Below are 21717 nucleotides of genomic sequence, written 5' to 3'. Positions count from 1 at the left end.
TTTACAAACTTAAAATCTAAAAATTCGGTTTTTAGAGTACATCTCTAAGGTTTTAAGAGCTAGAGTTACCAAATTGGACATAAAGTTAGTATAGCATATGTGTAGTGATCACATATATATATATGACATATATATATATATATATATATATATATATATATATAGTATATACTAGCGGCTATTGCCCGGCCTTGGCCATGGAATGTTTCGTGTTCTAAAAATATATTTTAACTGCATCGAATAAAGAACCAAGAGTTGGTATCAACGGTTTCCTACCATGCGGTAAGAATCCTGATGCTGAAGAATAAACTTTCGTTTCGTGCATTTGCCACCCAAGAGCGTATCAAATAAATTCTCTCAAAGATCTTTGAAAATGAGTATGAAACCGATCGGACGGTAAACAAAACACTTTCATGCATCCGTTTTTCGCCAATTTACCACTGTTGCGGGTGAAATTTCCCAAAACGCTGAAACACGTATTCATTAAATTCTTATATAGAGCTTTGAAAATAAGTTTGAAAAACATCGGACGGAACTTAGAACTTAAACAAAAAATCCTAGAATTGAACCTTCCGACGAGGAAGCTTTGATTTTGCGAAAAATTTGAAACACGTCTCATGTAATTTTTCGTATAGATCTTTGGAAATAAATTTGAACACGGAAAGTTACCCATCAAATCTTTGACCCCGATTTCCACCAATGACAAAATGCATTTTTCGAAAAGTGTGAAACACCCCACAAATGAATTTGAATAAAGATCTTTGAAAATAAGTTTGAGGCCGATCGGATGAAATTTCCCGAAACCCAGTCTTAACGTGCACCTTCATCACATAAAGCAACTGCAGTGGAAATTCCAGCTTCCTAGCTCTTACGGTTTGGGCTGTGCGTTAATCACCAATCAGTCAGTCAGGACAAGCAGTTTTATATATAGAGATTTAATTTGATTCCACAAAATCAAATGAATAAAAATTACATTGAAAACGGAAATTGATAGCGTATGAATTCCTGTATATGTACGTTTGCATAAACACTTTTATATAGATTACAATTCCATATAGATTAAATGGTATGCTGTGCTGTGTGTCCGTTAAATTAAAAATAATACTTGATATCTTTACCCGCTAAATAGTAAAAAGTGTATTTTTGGCTTTAGCTTGGCTAAGCCTTGAGCAAGCGCGTGCTCTTTTTGGTTTTGGTTGAAGTAGGTCATTCCCAGCTACAGCACTGGTTCTTGTTTATCTCCGCAATTATGTGTTAACAGATTCTTTCTTTTTTGTTTAGTTGGTTTTTTTGGTAACTGTTAATTCAGTAACCAGCGCCATTTTGTGCACTGTGGGCCAGGATCTGATTGGGCTGGACTTCACTGGCGGATTTATTATTATCAACAGCCAGTGCAAGCGCACCCGCTGCCTCCTCCTCGGATATGTCCTCAATCATGCATTGATTGCCGGAGTTGACAGCCGATGGACTGCGCAGCGGTGTCGTCTTCGCCGACACCACCTTGGCTCTATTTCGCAACATCATCGGATCAGAGACACGCAGCGAATTCTCCAAGCCACCAAAACCCTCACCGCTCGGCCGCAGTACCAGATAGAGCAATATGTCTGAGATCGAAATGACGCCAATCACCTTGCACTGATCATCGACAACCACCAGGCGATGCACCTCGGCGCACACAATACGCTCCATGATCGTGTACAGCGACTCGTCCAGATTGCACTTTTGGTCGCCATCGAACCACTCGTTGCAATGCTCGTTCGCCTTGCGCAGCGAAACATCGAGATCGTCACAGATCTTCGCAGTAGCGGGACTCTGTGAGGGATATAAAACAAGTTTTATCAATCTGTGGGACTAATTCAACTTCAACTTCAGATCACACCTACAATTACATCAAACTTAGCAAAAATGTCGAGTAGCCCAAAGGATTCGATCTTGATACATGTTTTCTCATCGGGTATCTCATTGTTGTCGGATGTTCCGATCTTCAGATCGCGCAAACTATTCTTCATATATGCGGGCTGTGATATCGCGTTAATCTGCAAGGAAATGGCAAATTACTACATATATAATATAATATGCACAATTATTAATGAAATCCATAAAGTGAACAGAGCACTGTTTCGATATGTGTCATAGATATGTGAGGGCAATTATCCTTCTGCCTATTTTCCAAAGTTTATTTTTCTAATTTTATCTTCCAATTCCTTTAACGTCTCTTAATTTCCTCAAAAATTAATCGTTATTATCCTCTCCAAATCTGAAAAACGGCAAGGCCGAACATATCCATACTTATGCATTTGTATTTACACCAATATTCGAATTCACATTTTTTCATACTGTTTGATTCTGATTGGATACCAATAAAAATTTTCACCAACGCGAACCTTATGGACCTATTTTTTAGTTTGTGGATTTTTATTAATTCATTTGTGTATGGTTTGTACTCACATACAATAGCATGAGCCTCAGTATGCTTTTTTCTGTCAAAATGTACAAAACATTGCCATTCTCTGGATTGATCACAGGCAGTCGATGAATGCTGCTGTCCCTGAGAAGTTTGATAGCGTCAAAAAGGGAAGTGTCTGGTCCGATGCTGACCATGGGCATTACCTGGTTGTGTAGCTCTCCTAAAAAGCAGATCAAACTAAGTTTATTAATTTGTGCAATGAATATTTATAAAATAATACAGACTGCACTTTGGGTCCAGTTTTTGATCCTCCAGCTCATCCATGGCCGAATTGAGTGACTTATAATACATTTGCAAGATCTTGAAAAAGTCAGTGATGGTAAGCGTGCCCACAAACTGTTGCTTCTCCAATTTCCAGTGCCGGGTCGCGCGCATACCATTACAGACAAGGAAGGCCAGGAGCAGAGACTGTCCCAGCGACCACCAACACATGAGCGAATTCGTGTTCTGGCAAATGTGAGTAAAACGCTCCTCCCGATATCGATCATAGTTCTGCTCCTTTGTTATCTGTTCAACCTGGCCGAGCAGCTGGCGTATGCGCAACTCCATATTGGTTAGCTCCTCTTTTTGCGCCACATTAGCATAGTCGATGGCACGCTCACCCACCTGAATATCAAGATGCACGCGAAGCTGGGCGCCATTGAACCAGGCGGTGCTGTTGGAATACATGCAAATGACATGCTCGCCGGGTGTGTGCGACGTAAACGACATGCGGCCCTGCGAGCTGTAAACGCGCGACAGAATCACCTTATCATCGCTGTCCCGCACCTCCACATGCATTCCAATACCAGGCGAGGATGGCATAAAGCCATTTGAACGCGGATCATACAGCTCAACCTTGTAATTGACTGCAAGAGAGAACAGGTGTCGGATCTTAGGCCAGCAGGCAACGGCGCTGCTTACCAATCACAGTGGTCTCATCGGGCACCTCTTCAATGAAGCATTTGCGCTCCGTTTCCAATATGTGAAAGTATAAACCGCAGGCGCTGTGTAGCGTGCATAGCACCAGGGCCAGGCAAATTAAGTGGTTGCGCATATTTTTGAAGAAATTCTACCCGAACATGGACTATATTATAATATAACTAAAAGAATCAGAGATTACACGTTGCAGCCCAATTGGAAAAACTGCAATTTCGCCATATTCTTATGACGCAAAAACGTCTCCTGAAGCAGCGTTACCATATCGTTGAAAACTCTTAAATCTATCAATATTATTGGCAGCTCGTTGCACATTATTTGCAATAATTTTCATATATCTTCAAAAGATATAAAAGATTATTTGAAAAATAAAAATGTAACTCACTGCTAAATGTTAAAATGTATAGCATTATATTTGCAAATTAAACAAATCTGTAGTCTTCGTAAAATTCCAATTAGAAACAAGGCGAGCTCTATAGAACAAATTGTTAAAAAAACTGCCAAAACTGCCATATCTCGGTAAAATCTTCATGCGATCAATTAGTTTTCCGATTCATACATAACAAAGACCCATTTTATTCTTGAGTTTGGCTCCTGTCTGGTGTCCACAATATTCAATATATCAAGACATAATTAATTCTTTTGAAAAACTTTTATGATTTTTCTTCCGTTGACCTGGGATCCTGGTGTTCTGCTTCTATAATTTTCCAGTCTATCCCTGATATTGAATATACCTTTAAATCATCGAATTATTTTTGGCGTAAAATTTTCTCGTAATTAAACACTACCCAATTAGAGGGTATAACATGTACAGCTTAAGTAAAGAGTCAACTTATTCCATATCATCTTCTTCGCAGTCGTCCATGTCTTCGTCGTCGTCCTCCTCCTCATCACTGGTAACATCTGGATCTGAAGCTTGTGCTCTGCACTTGGGACATTGACAAACAAATATATAATTTTCGCGCAACGTTTTATGCCTGGAATGGCGACTGCGCTCCAGCTGGCACTCATCCAAATACGAAATGCATATCTCATCGCCTTTCTGTATGGGCGCCACAGCCTTTAGTACGACTATGTCGTTGGAGTAGGGAAACGTGGACTGTGCATTCGGAACACAGCTGTGATTTATCTTGCTCTGCAGTATGTACAAACCAGAGCCCTCGTTGTTGAGGAATTCGCCAGCAACTGTTTTAACATTGAATTTTAATAAGCTGGTAATTAAAAATGCGAAATGCAACTTACAATCGCCCACTTTGGCGTAGAGTTGGTCGATGACCTTATCAAGATTATCCTTGTCTGCATCGGGCAGCGGCAAGTCAGATACTTTGTTTACCCACTGGGCCAGAACGCTGGTGGCAATGCCCTGGCTATTCGTGCCCAAAATACCCATGAGGGTCTTGAACGCATCCGGTGTGGTAAACTGTGAAGTAGAGTGAACTTCTTAAAGCTGTATGAAACGCAAGCTTTAGCCAGCACTTGCCAAAGCGAATTCCTCATCCTTGAATGCATTGCAAAATGCCGCATATAGTTGATCCATCTGCTGCTCAAAGTTCTCGCCCAACATCTTGTGATAGATCTTCTCTTCGCGATTGACAATCAGCGCTTGAAACGATTGCAGTTGCTCCAGGAACTCTGGCTTATTGCTGCTCTGCTGATACATGGCCATCAGACGCACAATTAGCATTATTGTGCCCGTCTCTGGTGGATAGTGCATCTTCTTCCATGTCTCATTCAGCACGTTGATGGGGTGTGTGTCGTCCGCCCGAAAGGCGCCCATGCAGGCCACACGATGATAGCGCTTTTGAGCCTCTACTAAACAGTCTTCCGAGCAGTAGCGCACCTTGCAACGTGCACACTGCGTAAATTGTGAAAACCAGGCAGCGGTGGGATCGTGTTCCACTAGGGGCACCATGACTGCCTGGTTATTGGCCAAACGGCGCACGTTCTCCAGCAGTGTCTCTAGCTAAAAGCAATCCGGTAAGAGTGAAGAGGCTGCCAGTTGTCATTCGTACATACCGGTCGCATACAATGATCACAGGCCGCGTAGCCGTAGGCGATATTCCAGGAGAACTGATGTGATACGAACGGCTCCTCCTCGAAAATGATCTCATCGACTGCGAAATTTTTTGTTGCTATCATGGCACGACCCTTGCCGGGCAGCTCCCGTATCTCAAAATAATTCATGTTGTCGCCAAACACAATTGCAATTCGGCACAAACACAGCCAGTTAAATGCTCTTTGAATATGCACGTGCGAGTTGGTTTGTTGATTTTATATCGATACCGATAATATTTAAGCGCTTGATATGGCAATATTGTTGCAATAGTTTTATGTGCATATAGTAATAGGTATCGATACTGTTGTGAAATTCTTTTTCTATTTGAAATGAATTTATTAAAGCAATAATAAGTAGCAAAAAGAATGCACAAAAATTTTACATATATTTTAAATGTATTTTTCTTACTTCTTTGACTGCTTGTGACTTTTGCGCCTTAATTTACGTTAGACAGTGATGGGCTCATATTTTTTATCGCAGCCTATCGATAGTTATTCAATTAAACCGCCAAGCAGCCGCCACACGTATCAATTTCAAATGTCGTATGACTAGCTCCGTATTTACTATTTATATTAATTTGTAATGTTGCTTGTGTATATATAGGATAATGCCGAGCACTGTGCCAAACAAATCAGTAACACAAATATAATTAATTTTAACTGAAAAAAAGTGAATGAGCAAAACCAAAAACTATTATAAGTTGGCAAATTAATAAGATTTTTTATTTGTTAATTCGCTTTGCCGATAATGTGCTTGTTAATGGAACCTTGAGACAATGTTTGAATGCGAATCAAAGAGTTTTATCTATATTGCCTTATTACCATATTTTTTCCAAGTGTTTAAGTTAATTGCGAAGTTAGAAGTAGCTCTCTCAAATGAAAAAATCTTCAAAACTTAGCGGTTATCTGTTCCTTTACGGATTTGAAAGGAACACACTTTCTAGCATCCGTTTAGTCCAAAAATATTAAATAGAAACAACTGTTCTTGTATGACTTGTACTAAACTATTATATAATAATCAATTACATAATTTAAAATTTTAAGACATGCTAATGTAATTTGTTGATTTTGTTTTTTTTTTTTTGTTTTTAAATATAATATATATATAAACATTTTTGTTAACAGGTGTGTATGTGTGGTTGGTTGGGTTGTTGTTGTGTTTTTAGTTGCTTGTTGTAAAATACATAATCATAATAATAGTTTATAATTGTAATCATATTTTCTCTCATATATCATAACTTTTGCGCCTAACAACTAATAATATTCAAATATAATTGTTTTTCTTCTCTGAATATATGTTTTTATTGTTTATTTCCTTTTTGCTTGCTCACTTTGTGTTTGTTTTTGGGTTTGTTTGTGGTTTTTTTTGTTGTTTAAATTTACTGTTTATTCACTAACCAGCGCCATTTCGCGCGCCGTGGGCGTGGCCAGCGTCTGGCCGAGCGCCGAGGCAGCGGAAACGGCGCTGCTTAGCCCATTGTCCTCATCCCCATTCTCTTTGCCTGTTCGCGCCGCCGCAGAAATTGCGACAGCGGCTGCCTTTTTGCGCTCCACTTCACGATCCTGATGCAAATCATCCTCTTCATCATCATCATCGTCGTCATCATCATCATCGCCGCCTACATTATTGTCGGCTTGCTCATGCGCCTCATCGGCAAAGGACACTTCGGCTGGACTGTTATTGCTATCACCATTGGTCGTCGCCGTTGACGCTGCCGCCAGCTCATGCTGATTATTATTGTTGGCTTTGTCTTCACTGGCGGATTTATTATTATCACTATCAGCATCGCCCTTCGGCGCCGGCGTTGGCGCACCCGCTGCTGTTGCCTCCTCCTCGGGTATGTCCTCGATCAGGCTGCGATTGCCGGAACTGGCAGCCGATGGACTGCGCGGCGGCGCTGTCTCCGCCGACTCCACCTCCGCTGCTTTGCGTAATAGCACGGGATCGGAGGCACGCAGCGAACTCTCCGAGCCGCCAACTCCCTCACCGCTCGGCCGCAGCACCAGATAGAGCAATATGTCTGAGAGCGAAATGATGCCAATCACCTTGCGCTGATCATCGACAACGACCAGGCGATGCACCTCGGCGCGCACAATGCGCTCCATGATCGTGTACAGCGACTCGTCCAGATTGCACTTTTGGACGCCCTCGAACCACTCGTTGCGATGCTCGTTCGCTTTGCGCAGCGAGACATCGAGATCGTTGTAGGTCTTCTCGGCAGCGAGATTCTGTTAAAGGATTAAGAGAAAGGTTAGTCAATATCAACGCTGGACTACTCGACTCTACTGATCAACTCCAGTCTTCACTCACAATCACATCAAACTTGGCATAAATGTCAACGAGTCGTCCCTCGGAATCGACCAGCGGCAGCGCCGAGACGCGTCGCTCCACAAACTTCTTGAGCGCTGTGATGATGCTGGTGTTCTCATCGGCGGTCTCGATGTTGTCGTAGGTGCCGATCTTCAGATCGCGCAAGCTCTTCTCCATATATGCGGGCTTTGGTAATGCATTAATCTGCAAGGGAATGGAATAAGGCTTTATATTATAATATGCAACATGATTTTGATATTTGTTATTACATTTGTTAATGGCGTGTACTTACATATAAAAACAGGAACCTCAGTATGCGTTTATGTGTCAATATGTACAAAACATTGCCATTCTCTGGATTGATCACAGGCAGTCGATGAATGCGGCTGTGTATGAGAATTTTGATGGCATCGTAAAGGGAAGCGTCCGGTCCGATGCTGACCAAGGGCATCACCTGGTTATGTAGCACACCTGAAATCATAAATCAAAGTAAGTAAATAAATATACTCTATGAATATATATTTATTTATTTAAATAGAATACTGACTGCGCCACGTGTCCAGTTTGTGCTCCTCCAGCTGTTCCATGGATGCATTGGGTGACTTATAATACATTTGCAAGATCTTGATAAAGTCTGTGATGGTCAGCATGCCCACAAACTGTTGCTTCTCTGAATCCCAGAGCGGGGCCGCACGAACACCATTATAGACCAGAGCATAGAAGGCCTTCTTCACCAGCAGCTGAGTGTCGAAGACGACCAGTTTTGCGGAGGTGGGTATCAGATCGTAACTCTTGTGGAAACGAAAGAACTTAACAAAGATCTGTGAGTCGTCCTCCTCTGAAATAGATAAAAGAGAGCACAATGTAAGAAATGGCTTGAGATTAGGTTTCACTCTTAATGCAATATCTCAATTTTAGCAACAGCTCCCAGCACCTTCTTTGAGCAGTTGAGCAAGCAGACGCTTCCAGCCGTCGGAGATTTGCTCAAACTCCTTGATGCTCTCCAGTGGATAGTAGAGCACATCGGTGGGTCGACCGCTGCCGCCAAGAACCAAGCGGCCCGCATGATTCGAGTAAAAATGCAGCTGTAACATGCGGGGAGCGGTGCTGCGCGGTCTAGCGGGTGGCTTGAGATGAGCCACAGCGAGGCACCATCAGCTCAATGGAGGCTGTCAATTAACTGGAGCACACACAATCGATTTGATTTCACAACGTTAATTGAATGTTTAATTTAGCGTTTAACAGAAGCCTAACAGAGGCTATACAGAGATGCACCGTTCCACGCGCTTCTCACTGTTACGAAACGGTAAACACGTAAAACAAATGACAAATGCACCGAAAATAAAATATTTAATATTTATTTTCAATTGTTATTCTGTTTGTTATTCAGTTTAGCAACAACGACGACAACTGCTTGCTGTGATATATATATATATATATATGTGCGAAAACTAGCGATAAATTTGCTTTTGGTCTGCAGTTTAATAAATTACATTTAGACATTTTAATTAACATTAATTTAGCGTAGAAATAAAAGTGTGTGGCAAGAACGAGCAACAGTCAAAAACAAATTGACGAGCGCAAGAATAGTTTCTACAATTTTCGCAGCTACAAAATGCTCTCAATCAAAACATTTTCTACGACCATTTCACGCAATTACCGCTAGAAAGGCCCCTAAAAGGGGCGACGTGCTCCTATGTATACGAATAAACATTGAGGCGTTTCGTAGGGTGTTTATCAAATAAATTGATGTCATCTATAGTAGAAAATTCAAAAGCCCCTCCACCATCAACTGTCAACGGCTGATAAATGCAGAACCCGAATCTGAACAAAATATTATGCATTGTCTGGGTATACGGAGCGCCTTTTAAAAAAATTAGGTAAATATTTGTGCCAAGAAATTAATTAGCCCGCGCAAACACTACTAACCCCTCTGTTCCTGACACGCGCCCTCAACGTAACCCAGAAAATAGATGAAGATGTACAAGTATGCGATATTATGGTTTATGGCAAGTGCCTTTGACTTTGAGCTGATGGAGAAAGAGGAAAACTATTTGGCAAATCGGAATATTTAGAAATTTGGACATCCAAATGGATCAACGTCAAGCCCCAAGGGGGTTGCGTTAAATATGGAAGAAACAGCAATTTTCAAAATCATTTTCAAGATATGCCATCTTTAAATTTATGTTACTTTGTGCTTTTATCACGATTATCTATTTAATCATTTTTGATTTATTGCGAAATATAATTCCATTTAAAATATACATTTAAATCAGAGTAACTGTAAATCAATTACAATGAATACTTGAACTCAGAGGCTCAAATCTTGCCAGTATTCAAATATTTACTTTAAGTACAATTGTCAAAGTTCTTTGGTCACCTTCGAAGTTCCATTGAATAAAAAAATGGAGATTATTCCTTTTCGGACTCAAATCCTACCCTTTCCATATTTCTACAAATCGAAATGGTATTTTTGTTGTCTTTAAATCCATAAATTTGCTTCGTATTTATTTTTTCATCTCGCTCAGATATTTTTTTTTAACAAATTATGCGTTGGCCGCGTTGACAAAGCTGCCAAAAAGACAGCACAAGCGAAATCTAAATAAAAAGCGAAGGTTGCTTAAGTTAAACGAAATACAATCCTAAATATATCTATACACGAAATATGTTTTGATTTTTAAATGGAGCCTTCAAAAATGTTTAATGAATTTTGTTTAAAGTTTGTTGCCAGGGCAAAGCGTTAAATGCAAAAACTATGATAAAAAACGAACAAAAAAAAAGAGGCAGATAGGAAAAGGTGAAGGCTGTTCCCATCGCATTGTGTGTGTGTGTGTGGGTGTGTGTGTGTGGGGGGGGGGGGAGGGGGGGTGTATGCTATATAGCTATATATCTCTTTGGGTATTATCGCTTGAGCATTTGTTGTTGTTGCTGTTCTGATTGATTTTCTTCTTCGTTTTTGTAAATCGTTGTTTTTTTTTTTATATTTCTTTTTGTTTTAGCGCGTCGCGCACAAGTTAATTAAAATGCTTTGAGTTCTTTTTCATTATTCATTGTTGTTGTTGATTTTTTTTTTTTAACAATTGCAAAACAATTTCAATTGTGGCTGCTGCTGCTGCTGCTGTGGGCTGGCGTCGCGGCGCCTCAATGAATATATAGACGAATATTCGTATTCGTCTGAGCGATTTCTTTCTTTTAAATTCTTCAACAATGACTAACGTCTTTTAGAAGGTGGGGGTAGCGGGGGCGGGTGTCGACTTAGACCTTAAACTGCACTTTGGATTGCACGATCGTTAGTTAGTGTCTAACATTTCGTTGATATATTCTTTTAACAGTTAGTATATATATTTGCTTCTTTTTTCTTTTTAGGCGCGGCGCTTTGCTTGTTTATTTGTCGCCCGTCCAAACGTCTCGAGATTTTATCATAAACTGATTCTACAGTCTGTTGCTGTTTTTGTATATTTCGCTTTTCCCACTGGTCGGAAAAGCGAAAACTTTTTCGCGCATAGCGCAAAACAAAACAACACAAAAACAAGAAAGAATTTTTTTCTTGAGCGAGCAGCCGAACATTATATACCCTAGCAGTAATTTGGTTCACATGCCAAAAAAAAAATAAAACAAACATATTGCTAAAGTACTTTCGGAAAATTTGAAATACATTTCAAATTCAATGAATATGAACAACAACCAAATTCTTGAATTAAGTACAAACAATTCATTGCAATTTGAATGCTTAAGATAGCGTAAAATGTTACAGGAATTGAGTTCTCATTGGTTCTCAATACATCCTAATACATAGAACATGTTCTAATTTCTGAGTTATCTCTGCTCTTTCAAAGCGTTACATATTCCATGGCAAAATGTAAACACTCTCCGTAAGGGTATACAAATCTACAGACTGAGAGAAGAAGGCGTGTACACCAACGAATATTTAAAATCAATTTCTAAATTACTCGCATCTCGCCTGGTGCTGAAATAAACAACCAAAATTGCGGAACATTTTTATAATCTATAGCGGCAGATCCGTACCAACTATCATATTGAATATGACGCTAATGATGTTCATGAAATGCCTCAAATTGGCAACAAATTGCACATATTTCAATGGGAAAATGCAAGCAGAGAAGTCAGACAGTGTGAGAGAGAGAGAGAGAGAGAGAGAGAGAGAGAGAGAGAGAGAGAGAGAGAGAGAGAAATAGAGCGAGAGATAGGAGGGAATTGCAGATACATCATTTTTGGGCGTACTTAGGAGCTTATAATTAGCGCAAATGAAATGAAAAACAGTGAGATGTGTTCGGCATCGACGTCAAATAGATACGCATCACTAATAGACCCTATTCATGTACCTAAACATATGCATACATATAATATATGCGCATGCAGGTATATAACTATATAATGTTTGTGTCGCCTGGACGCCTACGTAAATTCTGTACACTTAATCCCTGTGATATATGATTTTGATTAAATAAAAAAAAAAATATATATATATATATATATATATATTTTGTATTATATATCTGTTCTTAGTGGTTAATCGACGTGTGCCGACGGACAAAAAAAAATTGCTGTCTCGGCCTCTTGATCAGCTGCCAAGAGTGGCTGTTAATTTATTTGAACGATATTTGAATTTGTTTAACAGATTTCACCCTACCCTCTGAGGGGTGCTATTTCGTTTACTTACCGAAATCTGATAGATTGACTTTGTCCAAGAAGGGGTCGGCCCGGGGTAACTGCAAAGAAAGAAAAAATATAAATTTGTTATAATTACGTTACGTAATAAGACATTAACGGAATGATGTTGGTTTTTTCAAGGAGTAGAAGATTTTCATTATCAACTTTACTCAAGCTACTTTAGGAACTAATACATACGTAAAAAGGAGAACATAGATGATTCCATTACGTAAGCAATAAGATACTTATGTTAAAAGAGCTTAAATTTGTATTACGCTAAAACTAGTTTACAATACGTAAGGATATGTTGCGGGTGAATATTTTGCTTATGCTGCGGTAGGCAAACACCCACGTATGTTAACGTAACGTTTACATCAAGTATAATATTCAAATGAACGTTATGTGAATACTTAAATGTTTAACGTTTTACAAAAATAAAAATATAAACGTATTTACAATTCAAATACAATTTACAATTTAAATAGTATATACATACACCAAAATAGATAAAAACTGTCAGATAAATTACTCAAATAGAACATGTGTACTAAGTGAGTTAACAAATATTATTTCATTACATTGGCTGGTGGCAGCCTCCATTATCATTTCCAAGGTCCGATCGGGAGCCCGAACAAAAATGTTTATATTTGGGTCAAGCAATGATTGTCACGTTTTCAAATTGTCCGATATCTGTAAAGCTTATGTACACGCCTATATAGCTATGTGTATGTATGTAGATATGAATGATAGCGAGCAGTTCTCAAAGACGTAATCGCTTAATCACAAAATGGGCGACGCAATCGCAGATAAAAGAATGCAAACTTCAATTAAATATTTATGAACTACTCCCTCCCTCCTTCTCTCTCTATCTCTCTCTCTCTCTCTTTATTTCGCACTCTCTAGAATTGTTGTGCGTTCTGTGTGCATAAATATTCGTATATAGTATATCAAATAATAGTTTCATTTAAAATTAGCATTGAAATGTGCAATTGTGGAACAAGCTGCGTTCGTAAGTGCCATAGGAACACAGGCATTTGAACAGTTTGCAATCTCTGTAAACAATTATACAGTGACTAAGAGAGGGAGAGAGAGAGAGAGAGCTTATAGAGCTCTCTTCTCTCAACAAGCTCTCAGCTGCTAAAAATTACCAAATGCGACAGACGCGTCAAGGCAATTAAATCGACACTGAGCGCCAGCAAAGGCTGTTAGGCAAAATAAGGTGAATGCAAGATAAAAATGCCTAAAAATGCAATAACAAAGAAGCAAAAACAAAATGCTCGATAGCTTAGCTGTCAACCATATCCCAGTATCCCGCTCTTGCTCTCGCTCTCTCGACTTACGCTAATTTTTCGCCCTGACTGCAATTGTTGTTGCTGCTGTCGCTTCCATTGCTCGATCTGCTCAATGCTGTAGTCGCTGCGTCGCCGCAGCAACAGGCACTGATGCACCGGAGCGGGTGACGAATGGCGGGGAGAATTGTGGGTGCTATGGCTGCTGCTGCGTCGCTGATAGACAAGCGACTGCTGCAGTCCAGTTGCAGACAGTTCACTGTGGGCAGCTACCGGTGAATGACCTGCGGATAGACGCTTGCCCGGCACCAAGCCATTTGCAATGCTATTGCTATTGCTGTTGCGCTGCTGTTGCTGCGACAGCGGCTGAAGCGGTTGCTGCTGCTGTTGTAGTTGTTGGTTATTATTGTGGTTTATTGTTGCCTTGCGACGGAGCAGCACTGCCGGCATTGCAGCCGACAGCGTTGCTGAAAGCTTTTTGCCATCTTTTTGTTTGACTTTTGTTTTGCCATTGTTGTTGTTGTTATTGCCGCTGCTGGAACTGATGTTGTCATCGCGTCTGCTTACGTGCTGCGATTGACGTTGACCGTCCACAATATCTGTGAGATTTGCGCTATTTAGCAGCTGATAGTTTGCACTGGCCGTGGGTCCGTTATTTGACAGCAGCGTGGGCAGATGACTGTAACGCTTCTTTCTGTATAGCGGCGAATTGCTGAGAGAGCGCGCCTTGCGCGCAACCTTCGCATGCAAGCTGTCATAGCTGCCGCCAATGTTCTCGCTTTTTCTCTCTCTGCTGCTGCTGTTGTTGTTATTGCTGTCATTATCGGGCAGATTTGGGTCAAAGCGCACGCTTAATTTCCCATTATTACTGTTGTTTTTGTTGGGTGGTAATTTGGAAGCTGTCTGCTGTGACACACCAGCCGCAGCCGCTGCCGTTGATGCAGACGGCAGCACGCCAATGCGAGGCGTGCTCGACTCAAAGGCGGAATAGCGACGGCGATACATGTGCAAATACAAAAACACACGCGCACTTAAATATATTTAGTATTCACACATACACACACACACACACACGCACAAGCTCACGCATGCACTGATAAAACGCTCTCGCTTGTAATGGAAACAATGCGTAGATGTTGGAAAATTCGCAAGCGACCGTTGCCTTTTCTGTTTGCTATTCTCGGTTCCGGGCACGTCTGCGCGCTCCCAAATGTAAACGTAAACTGGTTAACAGTTTGTTGAGCGTTGCTGCCATATGATCGTCACATATGTGTGCGTGTGTGAGTGCTAAAGCTTAAGCAAACACACACACGGCAAAGAGAGACCAATCTATGGCGTATCGAAGTTCAAACACTCTAAACAAAAGGTTTTCATGCCGTAGAATATTTATCAATATTTATATAGTCAGCGTTAGCTATTAGTTGGCTAATAAAGAGGTTTATGGAGTCAACTGCGTGTCGTTTAATCTATAATTAAATGTACCTAAATACGCTGCACTGCAGAGATTACCAGTTGCATAGTAATAAGCATATACTCTGGCTATGCAAGTGTATAATAGCATGGCATTCATTTGCTCGCATTCTTGAAGTTTCTTTAAAAAAAAGAAGGGAAAACAAAAAATCGAGAGCGAATGAGAGAGCAAAGGCAAAGAGAGTACCAAGTGCTAAGTGCTCACCCACATATGGGATAAGCTGGTGGCGACTGCTAACAGCGCCATTACAGAGAGAGCACGCGTCGAAGAAGGCCGCACAGAAGTGAAAAGCTTCTTTTGTAAATTTATTCGAGGGGCTGATAAACTAAGTAAACTGTGCCGAAGATTGTTGGTCTCGAGAGAGAATTCAATTTCAAATTAAGATTCAAATTCAGTTAAACTACGCATGAGGCAATGGCATATGAATTATGTGAAATGCGCGCGATAATTAATCATATTTAGCAGAGGCACACACACACACACACATAACAAGCAAATATGTGAGGCTTTCACCGCAGCTGACGTCAGGAGCGTTAAAGAGAGGACTTTAGCTATTCTTGTTATGAGCGTAAAATGTCGCACTTGGCAATACATAGCGCAATAATTGTGGCAAAAAACCAGTTCCGCCTTAATGACCACGTTGCGGAGTGTGAAAAAATTGTAAACAAGGCGCTTGTAAGAACATTTAAGCCAATAACGTTGACCTTGTGGTTACGTCAACAAAACATAAAACAAAGTACTTGGCGATAATGGTAACGTTTGATGACAATGCGCTCAAATTGGAGCAGCGTGCACTCAGATTGATTAAATTAATAAATTGATGACTAACTGTTTTCGACTTATCATTATTATTATTAACAGGAAAAACCACAACAAACGGTAGTTGCAAACAAAAACAATACATTTTGAAGCTATTGACACTGTACATTAACAGCTGTTAAGCGGCAATTTTAGCAGACAAATGCATAAAAAGTGCTGCATACTCGAGGGCTGCAGGGAAAAAGAGACGCAAAGTAAGCTGCTTGTAACGAAAAGCTTGCGGTAGGCAACGAGCCCAAGAACACTAAAGTCGCAGCTGACCTAGAAGGCAAATTACGTTAACGAATTGAAAGCGAATGAAAAGGGAAAGGGATGAACAAATAATTTAAGTCATTTGTCAATGTCAAACTTTGCCAGAGAGGAGCACAAAACTTTTGAAAACTCTTTGGGGAATTTCTTCTGAGAATAAATAATGATATTAAGGAATATAATAAGTACAAGATGGAGCCAGATGTGTGTATTACATAATATATATATATGTATATGTATTTATATGGAAGGACAGAACACTAATTAGAGAGATTCGTTAGTTGACTTTAAAATTTAAAGGCTTCAAATGCAAAATGAGAGCTGAAAGCAGACATAACTGAGAGAGCGAGAGAAAGAATAAAGCTTTAGGCTCTCTTTGGCGTATACATAATGTTCTATCTAAGTCTCTTAAGGGAAATAATAAGTGCTAATCGACATCTTCAGCTAAACTTAAAATTATGTTAACTCAGGGATTACTTACGCCTCTCGAGTCTCTAAACAGTATGGCTGCATGGTGAGGATCTAGGGTACCGTCGCCGCGGTAGCTGCGACCGGCAGCACCAACTGAAGCGCGTCGTTTCTCCAAGTCAGCCGATGCGCGACGCATGTGAGCACCTGATAAAAGAGAAGAGCATATGGAAAGGTATATAAAATAACTGTATAGACATCGAGAAGAGCTTAAACTAAGCCTAACTGTGGGTAGACAGCAAGTACCAGGATTTTGATTACGAATTTTACCTTCGTTGACGATTCGATCGTAGATCTTATAGGTCTCTCCACAGTCCTCCAAAATGCGATTGGGTCGGCTGAGTGTGTTGACATCTAAACTTTTAGAGCGTGTGCGAAAATTCTCCTGAGGATCGTTCTGCGGTGAGGTGCAAACACTTTGAGCATCATGATGCTTGCGCGGCCACATGTGAATCTTTTTCCCAAAATTCTTCAACATCTCCTGTATAGAGTGATGATGATGATGATGATGATGATGGTGATGATGGTGCTTTTGCTTGAGCTGCCCATCCTTGTGCGGCGACTGACCCGACTCCCTTTCGTCAATGCTGAGACTCTTGGCAAACGATGAATTGTCGAAGCGAGGTCGCCCTGCGGGTACTGGCAAGCTGCCGCTGTCTATGCTGTTCACGGACTGACGCGATCCCCCGGCAGTGTAGTCGTCCAGAGTGTTGGCTGCGGCGCTCACCCTGTGAAATATTGATATGGCGGTGGGTCGCTCAGAGCTGCGCTGCTGTCCGCTGGCGCCCGTGTGTGTGAAATACTGATGATCCGCCTGGGTCTCATATATGTCGTCGAGATCGTGTGGAAAGTAACCGCCCGAAGGTTGTGCGGCTGGCGGCGAACCGAATTCGGGTGCGCCTCGCCGCATGCTCTGCAAGGAATATGTGCGTTTATGTGGGATTCATTGGGTTGACTTGGATTGCGATGGCACCCTGAATGAGAGACCACAGCACTTGTTTCTAATTTCTGATTATCCATCCCTAGTTAAAGTGCATCGAATAATAGTTTATTTCTAACCAATCTTTCCCTTATTTAAGTCAACTAATCGATACCTTGTATAAAAGATAAAATTGCCTTCTTAATTGGTCAGTTTACCTATGAGTAAACAGGAGTGAACATAATTATTAAAACGTTATCTTGGATTTAATTATGACGTATAATTAATATTTCTTAATTTCTCTCATCTTCTACGAGTGATGTTCACTTTTTATATCAACCGAAATCCAATTCTAACAAAATTAAAACTCTTAGTAGTTAGTTCGCGATTAATATAAATGTTCTTGATCGAATGTGGTTCAAATCAAGCATTCGCATGTTCCTTATTATCTATAAATTGTAATTTCAACACTTGTTAACGAGTGTAACCAATGATCGATAAGTCGCGGCTATTATAAAAGATGAACTGGATGCAATACAGCTTTAACAAAATTGTCATCACTAACCGATAAGTCGTGACGCTCCTAGAGATGGACTTGATAGATTTTGAGTAAAGCTTCGTGAGTCGATGACAAACGTTTAAAAGCTGATCTAAAAGTAACGCAATTTCAAATGCTGCAGTCTTAACAGGGTCACAACTGGTTTATCGCTGCTTACGCCATAAATTGCCGGACTGTGAGATCTTTCGAAGAAACTGCGCTTCGAGGAGGGTGTGCGCTTCAGGCTGCCACTGATGCCGGATCCACTGGTGTAGCAGCTGTCATAGGAGCTACGCTGTCCGCTCTGCTCGCCGCCGCTGGTCTTTTGGAAGGGCGAATTGTTGTAATGATGATTGGCCAGCGATTTGTGGGCGTCCGGCACGGCCTGTGGCTGTGAGTGCCGCTCCGTCTGCCATTGGCCAAAGGCGCTGCCCGTGACGCCACCCAAGGTCGAATTGTTTGAGTTGTTTGAATTGCTGCTGGAACTATTTGAGGACGATTCCATGCTGTACAGTGTATGGCCCTGCAGAGACGATGGTTCATAGGAACTTTTGACGCTGTTCTGCTGGGACCAGCTATCAGTGCTGCTGCCGCCGACGCCGGCGCTGCCAACGCTTATTTGTTTTTCTACGGCGTGCTGCCTATAGAGATGGGAGATACCGTGCATTTCGTCGCCGTTGTTACACTTTTATAGCGCAGTGTAAAACAACTGCTGTCCGTTGTTTATGTTATTGTCAATTGCAGCTTATGTGTTTGTCAATTTTTTTTCTTATTTACTTTTGTTTTAATAATTGCACTCTCCTCTCTCTCTTTTCTGTTTGTAATAGTCACATAATCCTCGCTCTGTAAATGAAAAGCACATCAGATGTCGTTGTGGTTCTTCTTCTTGCTTGCACTTGCACTTGTTAAAGAGCTTTGTGCTTTTTGCCTCTTTATCGCGCGTGGAAAAACGTCGTCAAGTTGAACGCACCTAAATTAAGTCAAAGCTGCAGACGACGTCAACGTCAACGCCAACGCCTCTGCGCGCGTGTTTTTATATATATTATTTTTTATTTGTTTGCTGCGTTATTATATTTATAAATGCGAGCATATGTCTTCGTGTGTGTTTTTATTTATTGTTCTATTTGAGCACGCTATTAACATAATTACATTTGCCTAACAGTAGTGGTAACAGTTTGTGCAAACATTTGCCGGCTGTTAAGCGACTTAACAGTGCCAACGTCAGCGATCAGCGACTGCGCACTTGAAAAAGTTCAACCCACTACCCCCACATGGCCGCAGTGTCAATGCGCGTATAGCTTTTGTTTTGCATTGTTACTGTTGCAGCAGCAGCTGCTGCTGTGCTTTTGCGGTTCTTTTGCTTGTTGTTGTTGTTCTCGCGCTCAGTTGTAAATTCACTAGGTACACTCCCACATACACGCATAAACAATGACAAACTGTGCATTAAGCAAACGAAACGATGTTGCTTGTGACATTTTGGTCACCTGATCGCCTGTCGGATGTATGTATATATTTGCATACAAATATATTGGAGCTCTCTTAATCGGAAGCCCGCGAATACGTTCGTTTAAAAACTATATTAAAAATTAAGAAGAATATTCATTTAAATTTCTTCAAAATCTTTTGGATATTAATGATTTATGTAAAACTTCAGTTTTTCAGAAAATCAAATGGATATTTGCTAATTAAATTAATATCAGAAGGGGGCTAAAGAAAAGGACTCACAATGCATGTGACTACTATGCAAGTTCGACTGGTTCGATAACACTTATTACAATTTTGTCGACTGAGCACTTCAGGCAATTCGAAGCTTCAATAAATAGAAATGGCACATACATATGTACATACATATATGGTATAACAGTTACTCTCACTTAAAAGCTGATTGGTATTTTAAGAGCACGCTTTGCCTGGATTTAAATAAACTTTATCGCGACGTAAGAAAAAACAAAAACAACGTGCGAGAGAGAAGACTATCTGCAGTAGTAGGAGCAGTGGTGGCCGCAAGCATAGTTCTATTTTTACTATAAACTAACGAAAATATTGTAAAAAAGAAACAAGTGGCAGGCAACTATGATAAATAGGCGACATGAAAAACAATTTTGAGCCGTGATGGGTAATTACGATTATCGATTACATTTTTAAGCCGCACAGAAAAGCTGTTGAAATATTTGCGCAATCGAGCGTAAGTTCAATTGAGGTTAAGTTGCAAGCAACCGGGCCCCCGCCGCCTTTAACCACAACTGTAATCAAATTTGTGTAAATTAAAGCGAATTATTGAGACGCAATGACACACACATGCGCCTAAAAAGAGCATACACAAACACACGACCGCTTGTATAAAAATGCCAGCACAGACTGAGTATGCAAGAATGAAAAGGAAAACTGTGCACGTGCAATACGTAAACAAGTGCCAGAGAGCATAGACAAGAGAGAGAGAGAACTGCGTGTGTGGGAGAGTAAAAGACATTGGTTTCCAACTGAATGATGCTGCCTGTTAACAGCGCGCTGTTAAAGCTAACAGCATAGCGGCATTTGTGGGTGGTTGTTGTTTACATACCAAACATGGCGTGGCCATCAGCGTAATGAACAACACTTCTCATTAATAATGACCTTGTGCAACTTGCACGGGCACGCTTAGTGCAATTGAACAGCCATTTTCCACTTGAAAATACATTAACAGGGTGAAATGTAAATGTTTAGCGCTTAATCCGCACACGGTATTTCACTGCTCACTTTCTTTTGAGAGCGTCATAAATAAAAGTTCCAAAAAGAAGCAAAAAATCCTTAAGAACTGCGAAATAAGATGCCGCAAACGACATAAACGTGTCCAATGCCAGAAAATCAAAAATTAAGTTAAAGGGAGAGCGAAAGGCTCAACGCATGCGCTGCTATGAAAGTGAAAGTATATAAAGGGGAATACACATATGTACATACATACATACATATGTACATGTGTATAGATTGGCGTATATTAGCTCATCGCTGTGCTTCTCGTGGAATCCGAATTGCGCATTTAGGTCAAGTTTAAAAAATATTTAAAACTTATCAGATCGACAGCTGTCACTGCTACAAAATTGAAAATTCAAAACTGATAAGCCTTATCAAAGCGCCGCCGTTTAACGGAGACAGACCCCCACTAGACAGGCGTTAAGATAAGAAGTCAGTAAATTTAGTCATTGTTGTTGTTTGGAGTGCAAGTGGTCAACAAGTTGAAAGCCCAAATAAAAATAATGTGTTTACGTTTTTGATCGACCGCTCGGATTGAGCGCACATTAAAAATAAGTAAGAGCCTTGCAGTCGGGTGTAACTGACTGCGCAATACTCTGTTAACAGTGCATAAATGGGATTCGTGATATTGATTTGTGGGCGTGGCTGCAATATTTTTAACTCGATCTTTGGATAAGGTCACCAGAAAATGTTGGTAGAATTTTGTGAAGTTTAGCTACTAAGCTGTGAGTGCTATATATTTTTGCGATTTAATGTTGGGGAGCCAATATACTCGTTTTAACTCTGTGAAAATATCTAAAAATGCTAACGGC

The 21717-nt window shown here is 40.6% G+C and overlaps 3 protein-coding genes and 1 long non-coding RNA gene across 11 annotated transcripts in view; 1 reads left to right on the top strand and 3 right to left on the bottom strand.

Moving 5' to 3' along the window:
- Positions 1 to 919: 919 nt before the first annotated feature.
- LOC135439921 (5'-AMP-activated protein kinase subunit gamma-1-like) lies at positions 920 to 3604 on the bottom strand. The gene is made up of 5 exons (XM_064698795.1): positions 3371 to 3604; positions 2692 to 3315; positions 2449 to 2627; positions 1884 to 2036; positions 920 to 1812 (listed from the first exon to the last, which is right to left on the bottom strand). Exons 1-5 carry the CDS (start codon positions 3501 to 3503, stop codon positions 1306 to 1308), a joined length of 1596 nt encoding a protein of 531 aa, XP_064554865.1. The 5' UTR covers positions 3504 to 3604; the 3' UTR covers positions 920 to 1305.
- Positions 3605 to 3773: 169 nt separating this feature from the next.
- On the bottom strand, positions 3774 to 5675 carry Smyd5 (SET and MYND domain containing, class 5). Its single transcript, XM_064698796.1, has 4 exons — positions 5402 to 5675; positions 4866 to 5348; positions 4628 to 4805; positions 3774 to 4570 (listed from the first exon to the last, which is right to left on the bottom strand). Exons 1-4 carry the CDS (start codon positions 5567 to 5569, stop codon positions 4218 to 4220), a joined length of 1182 nt encoding a protein of 393 aa, XP_064554866.1. The 5' UTR covers positions 5570 to 5675; the 3' UTR covers positions 3774 to 4217.
- An 831-nt stretch (positions 5676 to 6506) lies between these two features.
- Positions 6507 to 21717, bottom strand: part of SNF4Agamma (SNF4/AMP-activated protein kinase gamma subunit) — a 78191-nt gene continuing 62980 nt past the window's right edge. For 5 of the 8 annotated variants that reach the window (XM_064698788.1, XM_064698789.1, XM_064698785.1 and 2 more), the window contains 6 exons: positions 16732 to 16865; positions 12433 to 12481; positions 8299 to 8589; positions 8044 to 8222; positions 7752 to 7955; positions 6507 to 7669 (listed from right to left, as the gene is read on the bottom strand). In XM_064698788.1, the coding sequence (XP_064554858.1) occupies positions 6827 to 7669; positions 7752 to 7955; positions 8044 to 8222; positions 8299 to 8589; positions 12433 to 12481; positions 16732 to 16865 (1700 nt within the window). In that variant the 3' untranslated portion in view covers positions 6507 to 6826. Of the gene's footprint in view, positions 7670 to 7751; positions 7956 to 8043; positions 8223 to 8298; positions 8590 to 8685; positions 8931 to 12432; positions 12482 to 13762; positions 14920 to 16731; positions 16866 to 16988; positions 17632 to 18353; positions 18997 to 21717 lie in introns of those variants that run through there. The other 3 variants (XM_064698790.1, XM_064698791.1, XM_064698793.1) reach the window with 3 other exon arrangements.
- LOC135439927 (uncharacterized) lies at positions 8476 to 9118 on the top strand. The gene is made up of 2 exons (XR_010438211.1): positions 8476 to 8615; positions 8670 to 9118. It is a non-coding gene; the product is annotated as an uncharacterized LOC135439927 (long non-coding RNA).

This window comes from Drosophila montana, unplaced genomic scaffold (assembly GCF_035044405.1).
Source record: "Drosophila montana isolate Dmon_TW-CO22-7 unplaced genomic scaffold, ASM3504440v1 contig_779_1, whole genome shotgun sequence".
Taxonomy (NCBI): domain Eukaryota; kingdom Metazoa; phylum Arthropoda; class Insecta; order Diptera; family Drosophilidae; genus Drosophila; species Drosophila montana.
The sequence above is the reverse complement of the archived record's forward strand: the minus strand, read 5'-3'. Positions and strand labels throughout refer to the sequence as shown.